This window comes from Helianthus annuus, chromosome 13 (assembly GCF_002127325.2).
Source record: "Helianthus annuus cultivar XRQ/B chromosome 13, HanXRQr2.0-SUNRISE, whole genome shotgun sequence".
NCBI classification, from domain to species: domain Eukaryota; kingdom Viridiplantae; phylum Streptophyta; class Magnoliopsida; order Asterales; family Asteraceae; genus Helianthus; species Helianthus annuus.
Window position 1 is genome coordinate 98933622 of NC_035445.2, and position 25880 is coordinate 98959501.

Below are 25880 nucleotides of genomic sequence, written 5' to 3' on the forward strand. Positions count from 1 at the left end.
TCTACTCTCTGATCTAAGCTACGAACACTAGATCTCAACACAATATCAACAAGAACAAATCAGATCTTAGAAACCCTAAAAGAGAGAAAGAACATTGAAAAAAATATCTCTACAAGTGTATGTGTGTATGATCTTATCTAACATGATGAGATCCTTTTATATTCACAAGAGAACCGGGTGCCCCAACTTATGCTCCGCTCCAACTCCGCATATATTGCAAGTGAGTCCAGCACAGCAATAGTCCACGAGAATCCTAAGCCCAGTATCAACATCAGCCCAAGAGACCATAAGCAAGCCCATGTGTCTAGAGCAGTCCTTTTAACCTCTAACAATTAAAACAAGTGACACTACTAAATCGCATACAAAACAACTTATGCTATGCAAGATAAAAATAATAAAAGTGATAAGTGATAAATATATAAGCATAATATTTTCAACACCTGAACACATCTCATAACTCGACGAACAACAAACATGTGAGGTCGACATGGAATCTCACATTAGTATATTTTGTTTAGATGATAAACTTTGAGTCATAATGAATATTTTGTCTTTAGATATCACTAGCACATGCTTTGGGTGTATAAGTTGTGGATAAGAGTAAAAGTCCATAAAATATGTTTGATTATGAACAATCCAAAAATGGATGACTTCGATGGACGTACAAAAACAAATCTATAAGTTGCTCCTAGTTAATAAAGTAGACAATATTATCTTCGGCTCTCGGGACGGGTAAAATGGGCGACCATCCAGGTCCCATTCTCCCTAGAGGCCCAAAACTTTTAATTTATATACATTAGATTAAAAAAACTATAATTAAATAAAAAAAACCCAATTTGTTTGTTAACACCATTATTTTTTTTTTTTTTTTGTTAGTTTAGACCTATTAAACAATTAAGCTCATTTACTTAACGAAACCCATTAACGCAAAATTGTTGTTAATTACACTTTTATACCTAAATAAATAAAACTAATGAGTAGCAACAAAAAAAAAAGCAACAACCGGGTTTATATGTTTTTAGTGGCTATTTTACATACTCGTCCAAAGGCCTTGAGTTTTTAGCGATTCTTAGGGACGAACCAAGTTGGTGTAACGAATAGACGCAAACTAACTTTATTTATTACAAACTTTCTTCTAACCAACACTTCATGATGAATCCAAACAAATGAACCCAAAATAAGGTTTCAACGTAAAACCATTCCTAAATAGCAGCCTCCATCTACTTTATATGTTAGATTGAAATCTTTAGTTTACCGATTACCGAAGTAGGAAGTAGGGTTGAGCCGAGCTTACACCCAACACTTACCAGCTTATATAGAATTAATTATACGGGTTACACAAATTAAAAAATAGAATTGTACCAAAAGAAAATGAATATGCATGTTTATTTCTCTAATGACAAAAATAATTTGAAGTGCAATATTGATCAGGTATCGGGTGTTGTGAAACGAGTTTGCCAAAGGGTCTTACAACATATTTAAGTGTCGCAAACAGCTTCAACCAACACATTAATATCTCGTCTTTCTCCAAATGTGGGTACGGTTTCCTTGGAGAGCAAAATGCTTTTAAGTTTAGGGGTGTTTCAGATCTATCGGACCCAAGTTCCATCAAAAGAACGCTAGAGAGTGTTCAGGTGGTGCTTGATTGGGTTATAGGAAGTAGGAGTTGTGATGAGTATAGAGATACAAGCAATTATTATTGTCAAAGCAATAGCTTTTGTGTTGATTCTGAGAGTGGAAATGGAGGTTACAGGTGCACCTGCAACAACGGGTATCAAGGAAACCCTTATCTTTCACCTGGTTGTCACTTGTCAAGGTTAGTAGAGTATTGTATTTATTATTACAGTCCTTCCATTTTACTGTATTTATGATTGTCTTGTATGTTTTCTTTAAGTCTCTCCTATTTATTTGAGTCTCTTGTGTCATTCCTGTATGGTATCAAAAAGTTTCTTAGGCTAAACTTATCGTCTCTATTCCGCATTTCGCTCTCTTTTCTGTCATTTCTCTTCCTAACTTTCCTCCTTCCAGTTTTTCATCCTCTCCGACTGATCTCATGGCCTCCTTCCTTGCCGTCGCTGATGCTTCCATCCCTATGAGCTCACTTCGTCACATAATCATTAAGGTTTCTCCCACTAGCTAGTTATCACGTGTGGAAGAATCAGATCATGCCCCTACTCTCTTACCAGAACCCGATGCTGCATATCCAGCGCCTGAAATTCTTCAAGAAGTTAGCCCATCCCTAACCCTGTTTATGCTTCATGGGTTGCGGCTGAAGAGAGGACCATCATTCTCCTCCATGCCTCCCTATCAGCTGTAATTTGCACCTCGCATCTGGCCCCCAATTTTCAAGACCTCCTTGCCCAAGCAGAGAGCCATGAACTCTTCCTTTGTTCAATTCACCACACTAGCCGCAACCCCTTGCATTCACTGCTTAGCCTTCACGAAAACTGTATCAGTCTCGAAATCGTGGTGAACGGACCACTCATGGAGCTACCTTTAGTAATCAGGGACGGGGACGGGGACATAGGCCTCCCATTATCAACCATGTAGGAAGTATTAGTCAAGTTAATTAAACTTTATTATTATTAGTATTATGGTTATGTATTAAGTATGTTACATTCGTATTATGTATGATGTATGGGTCAAGTATTGTGTGCGGATCAAGAATATTAGCGGGTAATGTTTAAACTGTCATTAGACAGTTATTGCCGCCAAAAATTAACCGCCACAATGTAATGTATATATATAATTTGTCCGGCAATCATGTCCGGCATCAAGACAGAATAATCACAAAAGTTTTCTGTCCATTCTCGTGTATTCATTGTTCTCACTTACCACATTCATATTCAAGTTATTTCTAAATCATTTATCATCATGAATTCTGATATGCAACTCTCACACTTATCCGCTGCAAATTCAACCGAGTTCCAACAAAGTGGTATCAGAGCCACATCAAGAATCCCTGCAGAAATCAGAATATCGCCTACAACACTACCATGCCAACACTGTAATGACGAACAACATGAAAGGGTGAGAAACAAACGAAGGGTGAAATTATGCTTCTATTGTCACCGGCCAGGGCATCAGATTTATTGCTGCAAATCAAAAGAAAATGACGAAGCAACACAGTTAGTTAATCAAGCGGTTAATGTCGGAATCCAGAAACAAGGGATGGATGCAGGAGATCGGAGTGAAATGATCGTTACTGGCATGGATGGTGGCCAGTGGAATGACATATGGTATGTCAGTTACTCGTTCTCTCATCATTGCGCCGGTAACATTAATGTCTTTAAAAGGATTAAGCATATAATTGGTGTTGATACGAAAACCGGTGAAAATGACTTCTTGTTCATCCGTGGAATAGGGAATGTAGATGTTAAATCTAACAACGAAATTGTAAAGATACAAAGTGTTTTCTATGCCCCCGAATTGAACAGAAATGTTCTAAGCATGAATCAATTAACATTACAAGGTTTCACTGTCAAGAAAAGCGGTGATACTTGTAGAATCTACCCGATGTTCTCCACACCCGTGTTAAACACCATAAGTGATGTTTCTGGTTTATCAAAAGAAGAAGAATTAGGACAGAAAGAAAGACAAAAAGTCTTGAACCTGAACGATGTGAATGAAAAATATAAACAAGACTATCTGAATTCATACTTCGAAACGTTAAATGTCTCGAACGAACATGAATTTGATTGGAGTCTTATGATCATAAGGGGGTTAGAATTCAAAGAATTCTCTGACTGTCAAGCGCTGTTAGATATGATTGATGATCGGGATTTTGTATTTAAGTACAAGCATGATTTAGAGATAAAATTTGAAATTATGGTGGGTTGGTTCTTAAAAGAAAAGATGGAAATAACTTCAAGAACAATACCACCACAGTTGGATGATGGAAGAAAGATAGATTTGCTTAGTCTGTATATTATGGTCGAAAGGGATAGAGGCTATCAAGGTGTTACAATGGATAATTTATGGCCGGCAATTGCAAAAGATCTTGGTTTCGAATATCAAGATGGGGATTTTATTAGAATTATCTATGCAATGTATTTAGATGTTTTAGTATTCTATTACAAGTTTAAGTCGGTACAAAAGAAAGCACATGACAAGGAAATGCTGGAACAAGGAGAACCCACCATGGCTGGATACGAAAGATCAAGAAAAAGCAAAAGTGTTGATGATGATTCATCACCGGATGATAGTGCAACTAAGCATTATGCTTTGTTTACCGGAAACAGTTTGAATGGGTCATGGAATGTTCACAAGAAAAGACGTAGATTCAACTTCAGCGAGGCACGAAAAGCGGTCGATGAAGCCAACAAAAGTGTCATGATGAAACCATAATCAAGTTTACGGGAGGGTATTAGTCAAGTTAATTAAACTTTATTATTATTAGTATTATGGTTATGTATTAAGTATGTTACATTCGTATTATGTATGATGTATGAGTCAAGTATTGTGTGCGGATCAAGAATATTAGCGGGTAATGTTTAAACTGTCATTAGACAGTTATTGCCACCAAAAATTAACCGCCACAATGTAATGTATATATATAATTTGTCCGGCAATCATGTCCGGCATCAAGACAGAATAATCACAAAAGTTTTCTGTCCATTCTCGTGTATTCATTGTTCTCACTTACCACATTCATATTCAAGTTATTTCTAAATCATTTATCATCATGAATTCTGATATGCAACTCTCACACTTATCCGCTGCAAATTCAACCGAGTTCCAACAGGAAGGATGGACATTCTGCCAACTCGTGTCCTAACCTATCCTCGTTTGCTTCTCATGCGGCTCCATCAAAAACTGATTTAGCAAAAGCATTCCATGCCCAATGTCATGTTACCTCATTCGGTCCCGATTGGTTTGGCACCTCTAAGGCTACTGATCAAATGGTTTCCTATCCACAAGATATAACTCATGCCACTTCCCAAGCCGGAAATGAAACCGTCGCCATTGGCAATGGTAATCCTCTTCCCGTCTCTCATATTGGTTTTACGTTGATTTCAACAATATTAGTTTGCAAGATGTGTTGCTTATTCCCAAACTCGTCAAAAATTTGCTTTCAATTAGCAAATTAACCAATGATAACCCATTGGATGTGTTATTTTCAAACCCCTATTTCTATATTCAGGATCGACACACGATACAAATTCTAGCTCAAGGAAGATGTGAGAACAGATTGTATGTTATGCAACCCGGTCAAAAAGCTTTTGTTGCTACCTCTTGATTGAAAGCCTCTCTTGAATTATGGCACTTACAGTTAGGTCATGTGTCTGTTGACACAATTTTGCATTTGAATAAATCTGGGTGTTTATTTGACACCTCTGTTTTACCTAAACCAAGTCTATGTTCTTGTCAATTGTCTAATGGCCAATAATGATGTCGAAGTGTCAGTAAAAGTACGAGTAAAACTCAACCCCTAATACTTTATTAGATAGGGTAAGGCGTGTGTCGAACCATAAGAAGTATTGTGGAAAGTTTTGTTGTTAAATTGATTATTTAATAATTATGAAATTGTACAAAAAATAAATCAATTGGTTGAGAATTGTTTAAGAACTAAATTAACAAATTAATTAAGAAGGTTGTAAACAACCGGAAGGAAAAGTGATTGCTCTGGGCTTTAGATTCCAAAACTCGGTTTTAATTGGGAAAATCACATACACATGATTACAAAAGTCGATTAATTGATTGTGATAACAAGGACAATTTATTCGGACTGCAAAACAATGAAAGGTTAATCACTTGATTATCAATTACAAATTACCAAACCACACTCTTTTCCAATATATCCCGATTACTAGAACTCTCGGGAGTTGAAGGCTAAAGAACAAGATTTTAAATAAAGTACAACCATTTACAATCAATGATCAAACAATTAAAGAACAAGGATCAAATGCTTAGATTGCATGTTCCAAATAGAAGAAACTGAATCAAATAGTCTACTTACTAGAATCCTCCACCCGGAGGAAACCACAAAATCATTAGCCGCTCATAGTGTGGATTAGATTGCACAATGATTGGATTGGCTAAAATCTTCGAAAAACTTGGATTGTGTCTCCCAGAATCGCGTCCCTAGCCTTTGGAATGAATGGAATAGAGAAAGATCCTCAAAAGCCCTAAATTTTATGTTTTTAAGTGATTTCCCATAACCAGCGTCATAGTAGGCTACGCTAGGGCGGTAGCCTACGATGCTATTGTTCTATTTTTTCTGGTGGCGAGGCCAAATAAGATACGGCTGGGTCGTAGCTTACGGCCCTAGCCTGTTCCAACTTCTTTGTTTTCTCATTTCGTGAAAATTCTAACTCCTACTTTCTTTATGTAAGCCTCTAATTCGCATATTTAATCTACATTGACTCATTCACTCATAGTTAAATTATCCCAAGTAAATTAACACATATAAACTCATAAGATTGTATAAACTCAATAAATTACAATCCACAACCCATCCATCACATCCCCGCACTTGACCTTTGTTTGCCTTCAAGCAAGTCTGCTCGAAACACTATGGCAAACAAAAAAAATGCTCCAATCGCCCATTACCATGCCTTAGCTAAAGTCCAAAGTCGTGCCCCATTCACACCCGCAATAGATGTGTTAATTCAGTAAGTAAACGCGATGCACATTTTGGAACATAATTTAGCTAACAAAAACCAACATGCTTCTGGCTTTTATATTCATGCAACACACCCTTCACAATTTTCCACTCCTCTTGGTTTAATATTTGGACTAGCGTATAATGCACTAGTATGAATCACCCATTGACCAGATATGCTACTTTGTAACGATAAGCTTGCATGACAATCACATCTCCACCATAACGCTTAGACAATGCACATATCAAAAGGTCTTACTTGTTTTGGGCTTGGATAAAGGTAGGGAATGTTTGACTATTTTAAATCGCTAAAATGAAAAGGTGACACCAAACCGTGACAATGTTTATTTACAACCGAACAAACTATTAACTTTAGGTAATGTTGCCCCATAAATAAGTAAACAGAAAGCAAAGCAAAGCAAAGAAAAAGAAAGGTCACATGGACCTGATCAAATGATTCTTGGGTCCCTTTTTACAAACACCCACCCTCCCCCAACATGCATTAACCCTAATGTTTATCGATTCAGTACTACCATCTTCACATATTCACATAGCTTCCCTACAATTGGATGTTGCAACGGTTATGAACAGGTACTCTGCCAATGGTCCTTGAGGTCATCAAATATATTCCACATCGGACCGAACAACGTTAACCTTCTTTTTGCATTATCTAGTTCGGGGAGTTTCTGTAGGTCCGGCTAGGGGAGGATCTAGTCGCCTAATCCTTGTGTACAAACACACCCGGTTGTGCGGAATCCAACCGGAGATGCAAACCGAGATAGAACACGCAATGATAATATGGACACGAGATTTCAACGATTAACACCACTGTATTAATACTATGAAAAGTCAGTTACAAATCAACGTTTACAAATGTGCTCTGTAAACTCCCTCTCTCGTGTGTGTGTTCTCTGAAATCTATTCAGACTTCACTCCAGCTGTGTTATGTCTGATGTCTGTGTATATATATACTGAAGGAGTGGCGAAATCAAAAGACCAGACGAAATCACTCCTTGATTTCGTCTCATAGTGTTTTCACCAATTTGGTTTTCACCACAAGGGTGATTTCACCTAAATAGTGTTTTCGTCAAACATGTTCTGGGATTTCGTCCATTTCATGTGGGCTTGAGTCTTCATATTGGGCTTCAAAGACATGTGCATGTTGTTTGGGCTTTGGGCCTTGACTTGGGCTTAGAACAAACAAACAACAAACAAATAAACAATACACTAACATGTATACTGCACACACGCAGTTACATGTACATTAACATTACGAAGTAACTAGCATACCGAGTCAAGACAGGAGGATGTCTTGACTACGGCCTTCACTTCGTAGCTGAGTCGAACCGAGCCGAGCCGTATCCACACGATATGTATCAACAAACTCTCCCTTGGATGCTGCTCGTGAGGTTCGTAATCTCGTTCTCCATCTCTTGATGGTTCATTCATTCTTGTCGTAGGATCTTCAAAGTCTTCACGCGTCGTAAGTAGAAAGTGTATCAACAAACTCCCCTTTTTATGTAGGAAGTGTGTCAATAAACTCCCCCTTTGATTATGCTGTGAATCTTTCGATCTTCAATGCTTTAGATCCTTGTGGTGTTGATGAGTGATCAGCGGCAACTCGATCATCTTAATCATTTGAGTGCCTTCACGTCGTGTCTTCATTCCGAAGCTTATCATCGAACACGTTCTCCTCGCCTTTAGCATCTGCACATGCAAGAAATCTAAACGCGTAATGAGAACAACTGCTTGGAATATAGTTATCATAAACAAACGACACACATGTGACCATATTTCAATCAACTACCGTCCGACAGTTTGAAAGTTTCACAGATTTTTCAATTTAGATTATTAACTTTCAAAACTTGCAAACTCCGACCGTTTATGAAGATTTAGTCAATTTGGTTTTCGTTCAGGTTTCAGGCAACGAAGACTCGAGGTCCAACATCGTACGATCGAAAATAAAATAGAAATAAAATATTTTTGGCTTTTAGAAAGTTTATATTAAAACACACCTAAAATCTTTTTGGTATTTTTTTTTTGAATATTTCGAAATGTAAAGACAGAAAGCAGTAAATAAATATATACAAAGATGCAGAAACTGAAAGCATTAAATAAATATTTACAGACATTCTTTTTGTGAGTTTCGAAGGTAAGAGAATCATATCAGTGTACGGTCACGCCAAAACGCTCCTTTTGTTCAATTAGTTAACATTTAGATAAGCATCCTATAACAATTATCGGTATTGTTATCCACATAAGCTCAACTTATCATTTGTAATCATGGCGAGGGGATACGTTAAGGTATGATTTATACTTACCGACCGGTGTTCATCCACATCACGACACATTCCCGTATCAAGGTATGCACGAGAGTTCATCTTACCGGTGAGTATACCGATTATCATCTGTTTGACCGTATATGATGTGAGATTCTCACTTATTTTGATTGAAAACAAGCCCTATGTGATAGAATCACTTATTAATGAGGAACTTGATTTTCAGATGCATGAGGGCACAGGAGCAAGTCCGTGAACAGGTCAGTACTTTCGTACAGCAGAGAGACGAACTTGACTCCCGGATAAATGTGATATATTATCACTTATTTTTGTGGACATGTGATTGTTGATCACTTATTGAGGTCGTATGCAATATGTACACGTATGTATGGTATCATGGAAGATCTAGACTTGCGTCCCCGTTATTTTTCGGTAAAAGATACAACCATGATACCCAGATGATAAGCAGCATAAAGACCGAATATCTCAGAACATCGGCAATCTATCAAACGAAATTTCGGTACTAAGACCATATGCCAATGAATGGTTCCCACCTGGTCTTCAGTCGGTTTAAGATTTATATCACCCTACACACTTTAAAATGATTGTAAGCCTACAGATACATCTTATATAAAGCTGCTTATCGTTTTGCATTTTAAGGTTTAAAGAGGTTTGGATAGACCACTGATGTACTATCACTTTCTCTTTTGCTCGCCAGGAAACTCATTTTTGTTTTTCTATTGTTTTTGTGTTTTTGAGATTTTTCGATGTTTTTGGATTTTCAAATATTGGATTTACTCCCCCTAAAATCAACAAACTAAGATAAATTTAAAACACAAAGGTATTTACAAAAATGATTTTCCGATGTTGGTTAACTAGTGTTTTACCTCAATGCCGTTTACCAAAATTAATTTTAATCAGAAATGATTCTATTGAATTTTGGAAAAATCAGTTGGCATGTCGGTAAGCGGTGCGGACCATGACAACATTGACGAGTTTCATAGAGAAACAAACACGTGTGAGGTGATATTCGAGATCAACGTGTCAGGACAAAGAGTGCTGTACGAGATGATAATAATTCATAAAGCAGCTTAAATATCGACAAGCATAGGAGAGATTAGAAATTCAAAACCGTATCCTGCAACTGCTTCGTGCATTGCAAGGAATCTGAGCACTCTCCCAAACTAGATATCCACCCGTTGTGGACTTCAAGGCCGATTTTTGTAGCTACTGAGAAATCTCTTCACAGCAACACGATCAAAAACCTTTGGATCCGGCTGGTCTTCCACATTGCACCAGCGAAGGTCTTTGTCTTCCTTTTGAGAAGTAGTGTGCAGTTGTTCAATCCATGCCAAGACATTCGCACATCCGGTGTGGTTTGTTCAACAAACACATTTTCTTCAATCACACCGCGAAGAAATGTACACTACACGTCCATTTTGTTGATTTTGAACTTTAGACGTTCTGCAGGTGCGTACATTTCATTGGAATCTTTCCTGAGGACCCGATCAGAAACCATAACAACCAAATTTTGGCACATTCTTCATTTGGTCGAATTTTGCAACTTCATTCAACCACATTCTTTCACCAACATATTCTTCTTCTTTTTCTTTTTCTTTCCTCTCTCTCCATCAATGGCAACAATATTCTCCTACTTTGTAACAATATTTCGGAGCCTTATGTCGCCAATCTTGTGCATGGACGCTCCACTATCAACAATCCTAAGACTATCAATAGTTCCTCCTGGAACATCCTGCACACTCATTTAGAGATTAGTTGGAGAAGGGGACCCAAGCCTTCACGGACTTGGGTCGTCCGTCATCATCGAGAATTGTAACATCCATTTCCCGATGATTCGGAATTGATGTAGCTCCCCCTGAAACAGTTACCGGTTTTCGTATCCAAATTTGTTTCTGTTTTTCATGTTTAACATCCGATTTAACAGATTTTGTTTGGATAACGTCTGGTTTTAAAACCTTTTCAACTTCTTTTCTTTGTTTCTTTTTCTGTTTCTTTTCTCGCTGTTTAACAAGACGAGGGTCCTGTTTTGGTGAAACAGATCTTTTATGGTAATTGTTACCATGGGGGGCATCAACTTTTGACTTTCCCTTGGTGAGATATGGACAATTCTTAATGATGTGGCCATACTCACAGCATTCAAAGCATGATCTCCGCTCAACAAACCTTGGAGTATCATAACTGTAATAGCTGGATGATGAACTTCGTGATCTTGAGGTACTTGGTCCTACATCACAATCGTTTGTTTGTTGTGTATAGTTGTTTTGACTGTTTCTTTTCAAAATTTTACTTTGTTTAACAGAATCCTTGTTGGATTTGTTTTCGAAAGTATCAATTTTATGAGTCCCTCTTGATTTCACGAAGTTTATCTTCCGGACCTTTTTCTGGTTTTCGCCCTGTTTGCCTTTTGCATTCTCTTGGGCGGCATGATTTTGTTCGAATTATATGTCCAATTGTACCACATTCAAAACATGATCTTCGTTCAACAATCCCCGAAGTATCATGTGATCGTCTTGCCGATGATGAACTTTGTGATCCCGAGGTACTAGGTTTTGAACAGTCTGGTTCATTTCTTTTCAACACTGTTGCTTGTTTAACAAAATCTAAGTTAGATTTGTTCTCAAAAGTTTCGATTTTGTCCGTTCCCTTAGATTTCACAAAGTTCACATTCTTGTTTTTCTTTTGGGTCTGTTTCTTCTGACCCTGAGTCGGTGATTTTCCTTTAGGTTTGGTATGATTTGGCTGCCTTGTCTCTGTTGGTAATTTCTGATTGCCATATTGTTTTCGAATTTCGGCCTTTGGAATAGGAGGACACTGTGTAACTGTAACATGTGGTCCTGTCTTTCCCAAAAACTTACTTGTCGAATTTTCAAAGACTTTACTTATTAAAGATTGATTAACATTCTTAATAGGAAAATCTTTGTCAGCGTAGATTTTATCATCACCAACAAGAGTGTACAGCAAGTTCACACCCTCCGACTCTTGTGCAGACGAGGACTCGATTGCAACAGTCTTAGCGGGTTTTGCAGGAGGATCACATAGAATGTAATTCTCGAGAGGTATGTCCCCATCTTTGACTACCGCATCAGACTTTGCTGGGACAACATCATCAGATTCATCATCAGAAGAATCAGCATCCTCAGTAATGACTGGAGGATCCTGATTCAGTTTAGCAAAAGACACACATGTATCTGCTGATACATCTGAATCGGATGATACATCTTTCTTATATCCGAGTCCTGTTGCAAACTCCTTTACATCTAGAGGAACAGATGGTTCAAAGAACACTCTATCCTTCTCGTCAGGCATTGCATCATAATTGTGTCTCACTGGTGGTGGACATTTCTTGTAGCCTATGCATGTGACATCCCGTTTTTCTTTCTGAACGTCAATGATGTGATCCAACACATAGCTAGAGCTCAAATAACTGTCTAGCTTAAGCTGGATCGCTTCACTTTCAGTTTTGACACAAGTCATCTCCTTTTGCATTATCTCAAGGCGAGATATATACAAATTAATGTCAGTTTGTTTTCTGGAAACCATTTTAGTTAATTCGGTTTTATCTTTCCTCAAGTTCTCAATTACCGACTTAAACTCTTTTTCATGGTTCTCATAAAACATGTTGGCTTCAGTGCATTTTGAAAGATCCACGGTCAACTTCTGATTGTGGATGAATGTCACATCATATTTCTCTTGCAAAGCCTCGTGTTTGCTTTGCAATTCACACCACTGATCCTTCAAAGAAACATGTTTGTCTTGCAAGTCAAACAAACTAGCTTGTAAAGCATCATGTTTCCCTTGCAACTCAGACATGTTTGCTTCTAAATCAGCACACTTAACTCTTAATCTAGCACAATTATCACAATCTACAGCAGTGGGTTCATCGACACATACCTGACTGGAATCACTCTCAGGTGTTGGCCTTTCTGCATCAGAATTAATAACCTCCCTTGATGATTCACATTCAGATGCATCCTCGCTTGAACTTGAAGTTGTATCACCCTCAACTGAAGTTGAAACATCTTCATCTGAACTACTGCTATGTTCAGAACTGTCATTACCTCCCGAGGATTCACCATTGCTGACATCTTTGACAATTTCAGCATACAACGCCGTTTTTGTCTGACTACTGTTCCTTGGATCAGGAGATGATGGTGCTTCAGTAGAAAGATGACATTGTGAGGCAACTGGTGGTAATGGATTTCCATATAAATCTGTTGTCATTTTCGGTTCACTTTGCTTTTGATTAGTAACCGATGCCCATTGTTCTGCCGTAATTCGAGGTCGTGTGGGAGATTCGGCCCATGAAGGAGATAAACTTGTATTTGTGTACTTTCCACTATCTGGAGCCGGAGTTCCCCACCATGAGGGAGATGAACTTGTATTTCTATACTTTCCCTCATCCGGAGCCGGAGTACCCCACCAACTTGGATTCATGTTTGATCACTAAAAATGATTACCTGAAAGTCACACTCAAATCAAACAGTTAAATATGATTTAAAAAGCTTCTGTTAACAATATGAAAAGATATGTGACGAAAATAGGGGTTTTCGTTGCTGATATGTTTGATTTTGTCGCTGAAATGGCGATTTCGTTGCTGAAATGTTTTACTGACACTTCTGATTTCGTCAGGAAAAGTGATTTCGTTGCTGAAATGTTTTACTAACACTTCTGATTTCGTCAGGAAAAGTGATTTCGTCCAACAAGTGATTTCGTCCAATCAGCAAGTGATTTCGTCCAACAGCTTGATTTTGTTGACTAAATGTGATTTCGTTGACTAGAATAAGTTGATTTCATCCAGAAGTGTTTTCGTCTAGGATGTATGGTGAAATCAGGGCTGTTTTCGTCCAAACAAGTGTTGATGAAGACTTGGTGATTTCGTCCAGAAGTGGTGATTTGTTTCTGATTTCGTTGAAAGGATGCTTGATATTGTTGACTGAACAAAAATGATTTCGTTTTCTGAGATATGTATGGTGATTTCGTCCAGCTGGTTTTCGTTGACAATTGAACCAGACAAGAAGATATTTTGAACACCAACCCTTATCTCTTACTGACACAAAGACTTCTTTGTCAAAGCCACCTTACCCTTACACACTGTCTTGCTTTCGGCTCACATTTTTCAAGTTACCAACCACAAATGATGATGAACAATATTATAATCAAATCCAATTACCAATGCAGTAAGGTGATGGATTATTTTAATCAATCACAATTATCAAAACAACAACAACTTTCACAATAACTTTCAAAGATCAAAAAGTATAAAACTTTGAAGAACACTTGAATATGTCAAGAACACAATGGTTTATCCGGTGAAACTATGAGTTTTCCGGTGAACCGACAAATTTCCGAAACGCGGTTTTGCTCGAAACTTCACTAAAAACCAACTTTTAACATGTAAGAATGAAAAATAACAAAGTTTTTATGTGAACTTCCAGCAAAATATGAAGATATTTGAAGATTTAACCAGATTTTTCAAGAAAAAATAAAAACTTCAAACACCCGAAACACACCCGAAAACTCTCGGTTTTAACAAGGAGAAGAGCCAAGGCTCTGATACCACTTGTAGGTCCGGCTAGGGGAGGATCTAGTCGCCTAATCCTTGTGTACAAACACACCCGGTTGTGCGGAATCCAACCGGAGATGCACACCGAGATAGAACACGCAATGATAATATGGACACGAGATTTCAACGATTAACACCACTGTATTAATACTATGAAAAGTCAGTTACAAATCAACGTTTACAAATGTGCTCTGTAAACTCTCTCTCTCGTGTGTGTGTTCTATTCAGACTTCACTCCAGCTGTGTTATGTCTGATGTCTGTGTATATATATACTGAAGGAGTGACGAAATCAAAAGACCAGACGAAATCACTCCTTGATTTCGTCTCATAGTGTTTTCACCAATTTGGTTTTCACCACAAGGGTGATTTCACCTAAATAGTGTTTTCGTCAAACATGTTCTGGGATTTCGTCCATTTCATGTGGGCTTGAGTCTTCATATTGGGCTTCAAAGACATGTGCATGTTGTTTGGGCTTTGGGCCTTGACTTGGGCTTAGAACAAACAAACAACAAACAAATAAACAATACACTAACATGTATACTGCACACACGCAGTTACATGTACATTAACATTACGAAGTAACTAGCATACCGAGTCAAGACAGGAGGATGTCTTGACTACGGCCTTCACTTCGTAGCTGAGTCGAACCGAGCCGAGCCGTATCCACACGATATGTATCAACAGTTTCTTTACTTTCTTTTTCCTTTGTGGCTTTCCATTTGATGTTGTTATCTTCTCATGAGCCACAATTAACTTCCTTCCTCTTTACCACTTTACTCCCTTCCATTTCAAACATGTCAACCAACAAGCCTGATCAGAAGCAAGTTCCACAGACTTTCAACTATGGAACTCAAATGTTTTGCTTGATGTAGGTGCCACTTGTTTACTAAAGCTTTGTCCCTTAGACCCCGCATGGGACACTACCCCTTGACCCCCACAAATAGGATGTTTCCCCTTCAAACCCTTAAGGTTCTGTCAGTGCATGAACTCGATCGGATCAGTGACAAAAGGGTGAAATCCACAATTCATAACTCCTATCAATGTTTGATCAGATTTCCATTTGTTCATAAGTAAATCCCAATCAACTAAAGTGATCTTATGACACTCACCAACATATAATGGTATCCTCGTCACGGCCACATAAAGAAGTGTATAGAGCGGAAGTTGGCCTACCTATTAGTCTGCGACACCCTAACCCACAATTGTATGAGATGAATTTCCCTGGACATGGTGGTCATATTTACTGAAGTTGAATATCGTGGTATCACTAATACCATTACCGAAACGTAAGAAATTAGTATCTTGAATTGTGTATTCCTTTAGTTTTTTTGAATGGTGAACACACGCACACACGCTAAAATCTACTCCTAGAATCCACTCATTGACTACTTTGTGGGGCTTGAACCCACAATACTTTGATGAGGATAAACACTTGGTTACACTTTGTGTGTTCCTTTACTACACGCCATTATCATTTATCATGACAAATTCATCGATGTATGCATTTTTAACAAACCTAAACAACACAAGTCTACCAAGTTGATTTCCAAAAACTAATTATCGGTCAAGCTCAGGCTCTCAATATGTTGGCATCTTCACAGAGAGCTTGCATGCTCTATTTTAACTATATTCGCTCTAGTTTGAAGCTTTTCTATGTGTGATGAAAAGAATAGGAACTTTTATGTACTCTTAACTCGTTCAACTATGACAATCCAACATGTATAAACAAGAGCTACTACAAGAAGAAACTCCAAAGGACTACATAAATATTAATAACGGTAGCAATATAAAACACAAAAGTGCTATAAATACATGTTGTAATATGGTATAAAAGTATATAGATATGCTTAACTTTGGGATAAAAGATATGTAACTCATACGTTATTATTGTTATAACGGTTTTTAAACCTTTTGCATAGTGTGATAAATATTCTTGAATTACTCATTATCATTTTGTTATAAACCATTCTGAAAAATCTACTTCGGTTAAAAGAGATCACAATAATACTTTTCTAACAAATGGTAACTAATCTTTATCCCACCCCTAAAATGTCACTAGACTATATATAATGCCATGGGCTGAAACATCAATATTTGTTTTGTTTTTCTGATGGAGACAACATGTTCTCGAAAAACTTAAGAGATCACAATAATACTTTTCTAACAAATGGGATTAGGTGGGGTTTTAGCGGACAAGTGACCTTTAAGTGGTTAAAAGACTATTAACAAGTAAAAGTAGGATTCGAAACCGAAACTACTTCTTAGGAGACTGAAACGCTTACAACTACACCTTAAGATTAATACTAACTTTAAGATTAATACTAATTGTTTGTTGTTTAGTGATAATTACTAAAACTGAAAGATTGATTTTTGATCCATAATATTTATTTTTTGTGTTTCTGAAAAGCATATGTAACAAAATTAAATAATAAATAAATATGTGTAGTCTCTTATGTATAGACTTATTTTCATAATAGATAAAATAGCTTTTTAAGGTATAGAATAGCATAAAAAGTGAAGAAGAACACTATTCTATATGATCACAAAAGAATAATTTTCTAAAGTGAGTGCACAAAAGCAATGATTTCTAGCATCTATCTTCTTCATTTATTTTTATGTATAATACTAAAATGTTATACAATTACTTATTTGTTTGTGTATATGTGTTGATAGAAAATAACGAGCTTTGACTTGTGCTTTCTAATTATTGTTAATAGCATTTTGTTTCTCCTTATACTATACTACGTGAAGGAAGAATTCATAAGTTCATTTCTTATATTAACCTTCCAATTGCAATTTGCAAAACTCTTAAGAAAGTAAGTTCCTAGATTGTTGTTTGTTATGTTGATCTATCATCCGTTTCTTTGACAACAATGTCATCATCCGTTTAGTTTATTGTTGAAACTATAAAATTGTAGTTCGCCAAAGTCAATTAAATGATTAATTGTTCATATTCTGTTTCATAATTCATTGGAACCTTTGAATAGCAAGAAATTGATGTCTACTTTGGAAATTATCTTGGTCATGAAATAAGTTTTTAGTCTAGAAAAAAAATAGAACTAAGATCATTCATAAAAATATGGAACCCTTTATCTAGGAACCGTTTATATTAAAATAAAACATTTTTACTTAAATTATAACAAAATGAAGTTAACCAATTTATTCCGATGACAACTTTCATAAATTAGATATACTAATAAAAAAACTAAAGCTTCTAACCAAGTGATAACTCTGATTTATCTGTTGTGTTGTAGATATCGATGAGTGTGCTGACCCTAACAACAATCCTTGTAATGGGATTTGTAGTAATTTTCCTGGACATTTTAATTGTTCATGCCCAGATGGATACGTAGGAGATGGAAGAAAGGATGGGAGAGGTTGCACCCTTAGAAATTCAAAATCTCCAGTGCTCAGGATATCACTTGGTCAGTATATATCTTTTCATGTTGAATTTTTAAAATATGTTTATATTTGCTGACTCGTTGATGTGCAGGAACGGGATTTGGGTTCCTATCTGTACTCGTTGGAATAACATGGCTCTATTTCAGCCATAAGAGAAGAAAGGTTGTCAGACTCAGAGAAAAGTTCTTTACGCAAAATGGTGGCTTGTTGCTGGAACAACAAAATGATTCAAATGAGGGTAGTGGTGTTAACCAATCAACAAGAATATTCACAACCGAAGAGTTGCAGAAAGCCACAAAAAACTTTTCTAAACGTAGAATCCTTGGTCGTGGTGGATTTGGAACAGTATACAAAGGCATCTTACTTGACAAAAGTGTTGTTGCTATAAAGAAATCACGAGTAATGGATGAGGACCAAATCGCGCAATTCATCAATGAAGTTGTCATTCTAACTCAAATCAATCATCGGAATGTGGTAAAACTCTTAGGTTGTTGTTTAGATAGTGAAGTTCCACTACTAGTCTATGAATGTGTTTCAAATGGAACCCTTTTCGATCATATCCATGCCAAGAATGGAATTTGTTTGTTATCTTGGGACAATCGTTTAAGGATAGCCATCGAGTCAGCTCGTGCACTTGCTTATCTGCATTTAGAAGCTTCTAAGCCTATCATTCATAGAGATGTGAAGTCTGCAAACATATTATTAGATGAAAATCTTGCAGCCAAAATTTCTGAGTTCGGCGCTTCAAGACTGATACCCTTGAATAAAACAGAAGTGACTACATTAGTTCAAGGCACATTAGGATATCTAGATCCAGAATACTTTCACACAAGTCTATTAGTTATATATATATATATAGATATAAACATAATTATATGTATTATATGTTATTACTGTGACTATATACCTATTCGTATGTGTGTGTATGTAACGATGTAGACCAGCGGTTGTGACGGTAGGTTAAACGGTTCAAACTTGACGGTTACTCCCGCCAAAACCAAACTATCTAATAACCGCTTATCTATCAAGTATATAATCTTGTTGCCGGGAACAACCCTTGGCACCAAGACATTCATAACTCTTGTTATTGTCTGTCCACATTCGATTCAAGTTCATTCATTCACACGTTCATAATCATGTCTTCCAAATCTGGTAATAACCCACTGTTTCGTGACAAACCTCCAAAATCTCACAATAATGAATATGAAGATCAACTGCTTCCGCCAACAAGTGGTATCAGAGCCGGTTATATCAGCGATGATGATTTAAAGCCGTCATCAACCATGATGCCATGCATGCACTGTACTGAAGAAAAATGTGAACGAAAATGGATGCAGCGATGTTGCTATTACTACAACAGACCCGGCCACAAAATTTCTGCATGCCAAGAAAAGGAAAAGGATGAAGAAAGTCAGTTATTACGTTTAGCAGTCAATACTGCAACACAAAAGCACCAAAATGAAGAGATCAACCAACAAAACAATCAGAGGCAGGAATATACGGTGATCGGAACCGATGGTGGATACTGGTCAGACATATGGTATGTTAGTAAAACTTTTAAACATCATTTTTCTGGCAATATAGACATGTTTAAGCGTATGAAAAATATGTCTTGTGTTGAAACGGAGACCGGGGAAAACAATTTTTTCTTTATTAGAGGAATCGGTGCGGTTGATGTTATAACAGGATCCGAAAAGATTCGAGTACAAAGTGTGTTCTACACACCAGACATTGATAGAAATGTCTTGAGTCTCGATCAGTTAATGATACAGGGATTCACAGTGAAATTCATGGGTGATGTATGTAAATTATTTCCAACATTTAGTGTTCCTGTATACAATAAAAGGAATGGTCATACCGGTTTGACGAAAGAAGAGGAGATCGGAGAATTAGAAAAACAATACGTGGTTAGTAAGAATTCCGATCATGAGAAATTCAAAACAGAATTTCTAAATGAATACTTCGAAAATTTAAACATCACGACCAATGAACCAGACTGGAATATTCTGATTTTACAAGCAATGTCTTTTAAGAACTTTCAAGACTGCAAGGCTTTGCTTAACATGCTTGAAGATGAAGATTATGTCATCAAGTACAAATATTATCTGGAAACTGCATTCGATAACATGATAGAATGGTTCATTAATGAAAAACTGGAAATTCGATCAAGACCGTTGCCAGCATATGCAACGAGCAATCGGAAAGTGATATTATTAGACCTGTATATGGCTGTGAAGAGAGAAGGGGGTCACCGGCGAATAACTGAGAATGGTATGTGGGCGATGATAGCAAAGGATACAGGATTCGAGTTTGAAGATGGTGAATACATGCGTCTGATATATGCCATGTATCTGGACGTACTTGTGTACTACTACAAATTTAAGGTAACACAGGAAAAGGCAATCGAAATAAAGGAAGAGAAGACGGTGGATCCTAAACAGAGCATGAGCGAAGGAGACAAGGAAATTATGACTGATGCAGGTCAAACGATGATTGCTGAACGATCAAGTAGTACCAGTGCAGTGGAGAAGGAAATGAAACATTATGCTTTATTTACAAATCAAGCAGGTGCAGCCGGAGGGATACAAGATCAGTCGGAAATAATTCAAGACATAGCTGAAGACCATTATGCATTCTATGGTGGTGGTGATTGGCATGGACTCAAGAAACTAAAACAAAGGAAGAAGTTTGATTTCACAAGAGCAAAGAAGGCCATAACTGAAGCTAATCACAGCGTCATCAAGAACTCCCATTAACATAATTATGTTTACGGGGGAGTATTAGTTTTATATATATATATATATATATATATATATATATATATATATATATATATATATATATAAACATAATTATATGTAGACCAGCGGTTGTGACGGTAGGTTAAACGGTTCAAACTTGACGGTTACTCCCGCCAAAACCAAACTACCTAATAACCGCTTATCTATCAAGTATATAATCTTGTTGCCGGGAACAACCCTTGGCACCAAGACATTCATAACTCTTGTTATTGTCTGTCCACATTCGATTCAAGTTCATTCATTCACACGTTCATAATCATGTCTTCCAAATCTGGTAATAACCCACTGTTTCGTGACAAACCTCCAAAATCTCACAATAATGAATATGAAGATCAACTGCTTCCGCCAACAAAGTCAACTAACAGATAAGAGTGATGTTTATAGCTTTGGGGTCGTACTTTTGGAGCTCTTAACCGGCAAGAAACCCATTTGCAACGAAAGAAGTCCAGAAGAACTCAATCTAGCAACATATTTTTTGGCTTCGATGAAGAAAAATCGGTTGCTACATGTTTTAGATGAGCAGGTGCTAAGAGAAGCAAATCACGAGCAACTCCAGGCTATTGCTCTTCTGGTAAAGAGATGCCTTAGCATGCATGGTTCAGATAGGCCAAAAATGAAGGAAGTTGCAGTGGAATTGGCCGGTTTAAAGGATTTTAGGCAACATCCATGGGCTAATCAAAGTGCCAATGAAGATAGTTTGAGCTTGATCAACAAAAGTGAACAACTAGATCTCTATGACATCCCTGCTAGCTCTTCTAAAAGTTCATTTAATATAGTTGGTCAATACAGTTCTGATCAGTCTCTTTTACTGATGAATATTAATAACTAATGTTGTTCATATGTAGAAACTCACCCGTGGATTTGGGTATGTAAAACGTTTCAAATTGTTACTTAAGATATATGCATAATGTTTACTGAAAATTAGCCTTTAATTATTTTATATCTAATAAACATGACTTATACAAAACGAATAACCATGTCTTTAGCTAGACGCTGATCATGTGGTTGAGTATATGAGGTAAATATATTCAAAAAAAATGATTAGTAGACAAGCTGCAATAGAGTTTTGTAATCCTCTATTTCAGAAAATTGCAACATATTTTTTAGGATATAATGCGTAAAATGAAATGAAAATATTCTAAAGATGCCTAACACAATTAGCTAATTAAACAATTGTCGTTAAACAGCTATGGCAAAACCAGGTAAACCCTAATCAATATGTATGGCTTACACGATTAATGAAACAATACTGATCATGCCTCGAACGAATCCGAGCAGGGCCGGCTCAATCATTTTGGAGGCCCAAAGCAATACAAAAATTCGAGGCCCTTTTTGTTTTTATTTTCTTTTTGGATTCGAACTTTTGGTTTTTATTTGAAATCTAAATTACTAAGAATAAACTTATATATGAATCTTATATAATATTTAGAGACTTTTAATTTACTTTATTTATATAATATCTAGTGAATTTATAAGCTTAGAGGTATTTAGAGACTTTTAATTTACTTTATTAAAATCAATTAACCTGAATACGTTTTAACTTATGAGTATTATAGATTTAACTGACTGTACATAAACATCCTCTAATACTTTTAATTTACATTTTAATATTTGTAAAAATAATACACTAGCTTAATATACAAGAATTTGTTAGTGAAACTAAATAGATGACAAAAAGAAAGCTTTTAACTAAAATATAATTAATTAAATTTTGAATTGATGACAAAAAAAAAATTGAATGCTTCGTAGTTACAGAGTTCAATGGTTGCGATTTGAACCCAAAATTTAGAGAAAATGGTTTTTAGAAAGTTAGGACCGACTTAAACACCAAAGAGTAATGACTAAGAATTCAAAAAATATGAAAGAAAGTTGTGGGTGTTGGGATTTGAACCCAAGCCTAAGTGGGAAAACCAAACAATTTAACCAAGACTAGAATTATGTTATCTCTTCCATTGATCAAAGCAATTATAATATACACATTTAACCTATATATATTTTTGTTAAATGACCTCTATAAAATTTGAGGCCCCAAAATTTTGGTGGCCCAAAGCAATGGCTTTATTGGATTGGGCTTAAGCTGGACCTGAATACGAGGGTGCGTTTTAGTTAACTGATGAACGATAATAGTTAACAGGATGATGATATTGGGGCTTTAGTGTACAGAAAATTGGTTAAACGAAAGGATTTCTGGTTAACAGTCAATTCTTGAGGTATAAAGGTGGTTATGATAGTATTTTCATGCCTTTTTATGCGAAAACTAGTATTTAACAAAAAGAAGTTATTCTTGATCCATAAACCATGATTCTTGTGGCTTTAAACGTTGTTCAAACTTGGTTTATGTATAACCCAGTTGTTCATGAGGTTTTCTTGAGGAAAAATGGTGTTCTTGGATCAAAAACTTGGACTATTCAACAATAATTGGACAAAACAAACCCTAAACGAAAAAGATGATTAAAGAGGCTTAATTGATGATGTTGAATGTATATTTGTCTTATACATGATGTGTAGGTACTATACCTAGCTATACTCAGGCTTTAGAAGTATAGAAGTTGCCTAAGAGATCGAGATACAACATGTATATCGCCTAAATTCAAAGTTAGGTGCCTTTGAAGTTCGTTTATACATAATTTTTTGCATGGGTATTATTGGGACTTGAAAATCTATAGAGTGATCATATATAATGAAAACAAGGTCCCTACAAAAGTAGTTATTTTTGGCAATTTTGAGAATATTTGATAAAATTATTGGTGTTTAACGGCGTTAATTTTGGAGAAATATCAAACGGATTCGATAAATCACCAAATTTTCAGACAGGCTTTTTATACATGAGAATGATCTACCAAAAATTATCAACTTTTTCAGACAAGATTTTTAAATGAATGCTAACTGATACAAGGATCGAAGTAACGTGCCAACCTACTACTATACTGTGATTGCTTTCGTGTGCATAACTATCAGGTGAGTTTCATTATCCCTTTTCCAAACTATTTTACTTGAGGTGAATTGCATGTTACATACGTACTTACTTAAATAGAAAGATATAAATGCATGAGAGCTATTACACACTACAGTTAACACTTGCAAGGATTTTGTATACTCTCGCATTTCTCCATGTGATTTCATTCTTTCTTTTGTTTTTCAAATCGGTTAGCATGTCGTAGATTTTCTGATCCTGGTTTAGTAGTTGTGATAGAAACTCTTCTGCATTATTCTGGAAATCTGATGGAGGATAGTGGAGAATTTCATCAAGTAATGCTATGCTGTTCCAGGTTTTGTTATAATTATTATCACTGATTATGCCGACTTTTCTGTTTAGTTCCTCATCAGATCTTTTTCTTTGAGTGACCAGATCGAGAATTGTGTTTTAACAGCGCTGGTGTCTGACCAGTGGTAGAAGCATCTGTTTGCCATCTATATTTTTGTTGGATTTACTGATTTTGATTTGTTTTTGACAGACAGTGATTTGTAAGACAATTTGTTGAGGTTTTGAATTAAACTAATCATCGGTGTTTTATAGTGTTTAAAACGCGTCTATGTGGTAAATAAAGAGGTTAATTGTAATTATGATAGCCTGTTTTTTCTTTGAAGCTTTAAAATTTGTCCCTTGGGTTTCTTGATATTTAATTTTATAGTTTTCCCATAAAGGCTGGAGTTTGAAAATGTTTTTGCATTAAAAAGCTGGTGTTTTGAAATATAAATTTATATGTTTATATTAAAATTACACGTTTTGCCTGGTTGGATTATTAAATGTACAATGAGTTTAAATCTGATCTCTTTGGCTATTAGATATTTCACTATATAAACACATTGCCACTTCACCTGTTTTTTATTTACGTTTTGCTACGAAGATAACATTCTTTCATATTATTGAGTAATATATAAGTTAAAATGGCCTCATACACTTCTGTAGGGTCTGATAATTTAAAGCAGTGCTTTATCAGGCAAATTGAGGAACAGGTGTATGAGGATAGGGCTACTCTTCAAGAGCTGAAGAGATGTTTTGATGGACTGCATGTTGGTCTATTCACGAGAGAGCAGGTTTCTAGAAACCTAATGTGATTGCCTTCAACTTCCGTTCGTGACCTTTGTGTTGTCGGTAACACAGAGTGCGGTGATAGAGACGTGAAGTTCATGGCGATGCTCAAGAATATACATCAAGAGGTTCATCAATCGATGAAGTTGAAGCTAAAATTTCTTAATTCTTGCTATTATTGTTAGATTTGAAAGTTTCGTTGTTCAGTATGTTATGTAATTGTTGATATTTTAATGTCATGAATAAATAAATGCAATTGTTTTTCTATTAATCTTTATTGTCGCTTTTTTACTTTTACTTATTTAGTGTCTGAGTTTGATTTAGATTATGTTGATGTTGAATTGTGTGTGAACAGATGTTTGGTAAGTCAACATAGGTTTAATCGGATTAAAGGTTGGTTTAAGGTGAACAGATGAGTGCAAAGACAAAATAATGTATAAAATTTGATCATCAATAAGAGTTTTTTGAAGAATTTGCTCCTCAAAATTGTTGGAAAAGGCTGTTGTAGCTATAAAAGGTAAAAGAGAACATTTGCTGATGAAGAAAGTCTGAAGAAGAAAAGGTCTGCTATGGGCCAACAAATGTTAAAGAACAACAGATGATATTCAAATTATGCTGCTCAACAGAGGTCTTTATAGTAACAGTGGTTAGGATAATAGCAGATTTTGGGAGTTTGTTAGATTATGTTGATGTTGAATTATGTGTGAACAGATATTTGGTAAGTCAACAGAGGTTTAATAGGATTAAAGGTTGGTTTAAGGGTGAACAGATGAGTGTAAAGACAAAATAATGTATAAAATTTGATCATCAATAAGAGTTTTTGAAGAATTTGATCCTCCAAATTACAAAGAGTTAACACTTGCTGTTATAAAAGGTCTGTTGTAGCTAAAGTCTGGAAAAAGAGAGCATCTGCTGATGAAGAATGTCTGAAGTCGCAAAGGTCTGCTATGGGCCAACAGATGTTAATGAACAACAGATGATATTCAAAATATGCTGCTCAACAGAGGTTTTCATAGTAGCAATAGCTAGGGTAATGGCAGATGTTGGGAGTTTGTTAGGCTATTAGATGTTGCTCACTAGGTGAACATTGTAATTGTAATCTTTGTATAAGCATGGTGCTGACTTCATTCTTCTCATTCTTACGAAACAACTGTTTATCCTAATGACTGTTGATTT

General features: G+C 36.1%; 1 protein-coding gene across 1 annotated transcript in view; it reads left to right on the plus strand.

The window, feature by feature from the left end:
* Nucleotides 1–25880, plus strand: part of LOC110901384 (wall-associated receptor kinase 2) — a 37263-nt gene that overhangs the window by 7585 nt on the left and 3798 nt on the right. The window contains exons 3-8 of the mRNA XM_035982301.1: nucleotides 1432–1807; nucleotides 17721–17893; nucleotides 17962–18700; nucleotides 21023–21432; nucleotides 21517–21536; nucleotides 21658–21689. Of these exons, the coding sequence (XP_035838194.1) occupies nucleotides 1432–1807; nucleotides 17721–17893; nucleotides 17962–18700; nucleotides 21023–21432; nucleotides 21517–21536; nucleotides 21658–21689 (1750 nt within the window). The remainder of the gene's footprint in view (nucleotides 1–1431; nucleotides 1808–17720; nucleotides 17894–17961; nucleotides 18701–21022; nucleotides 21433–21516; nucleotides 21537–21657; nucleotides 21690–25880) is intronic.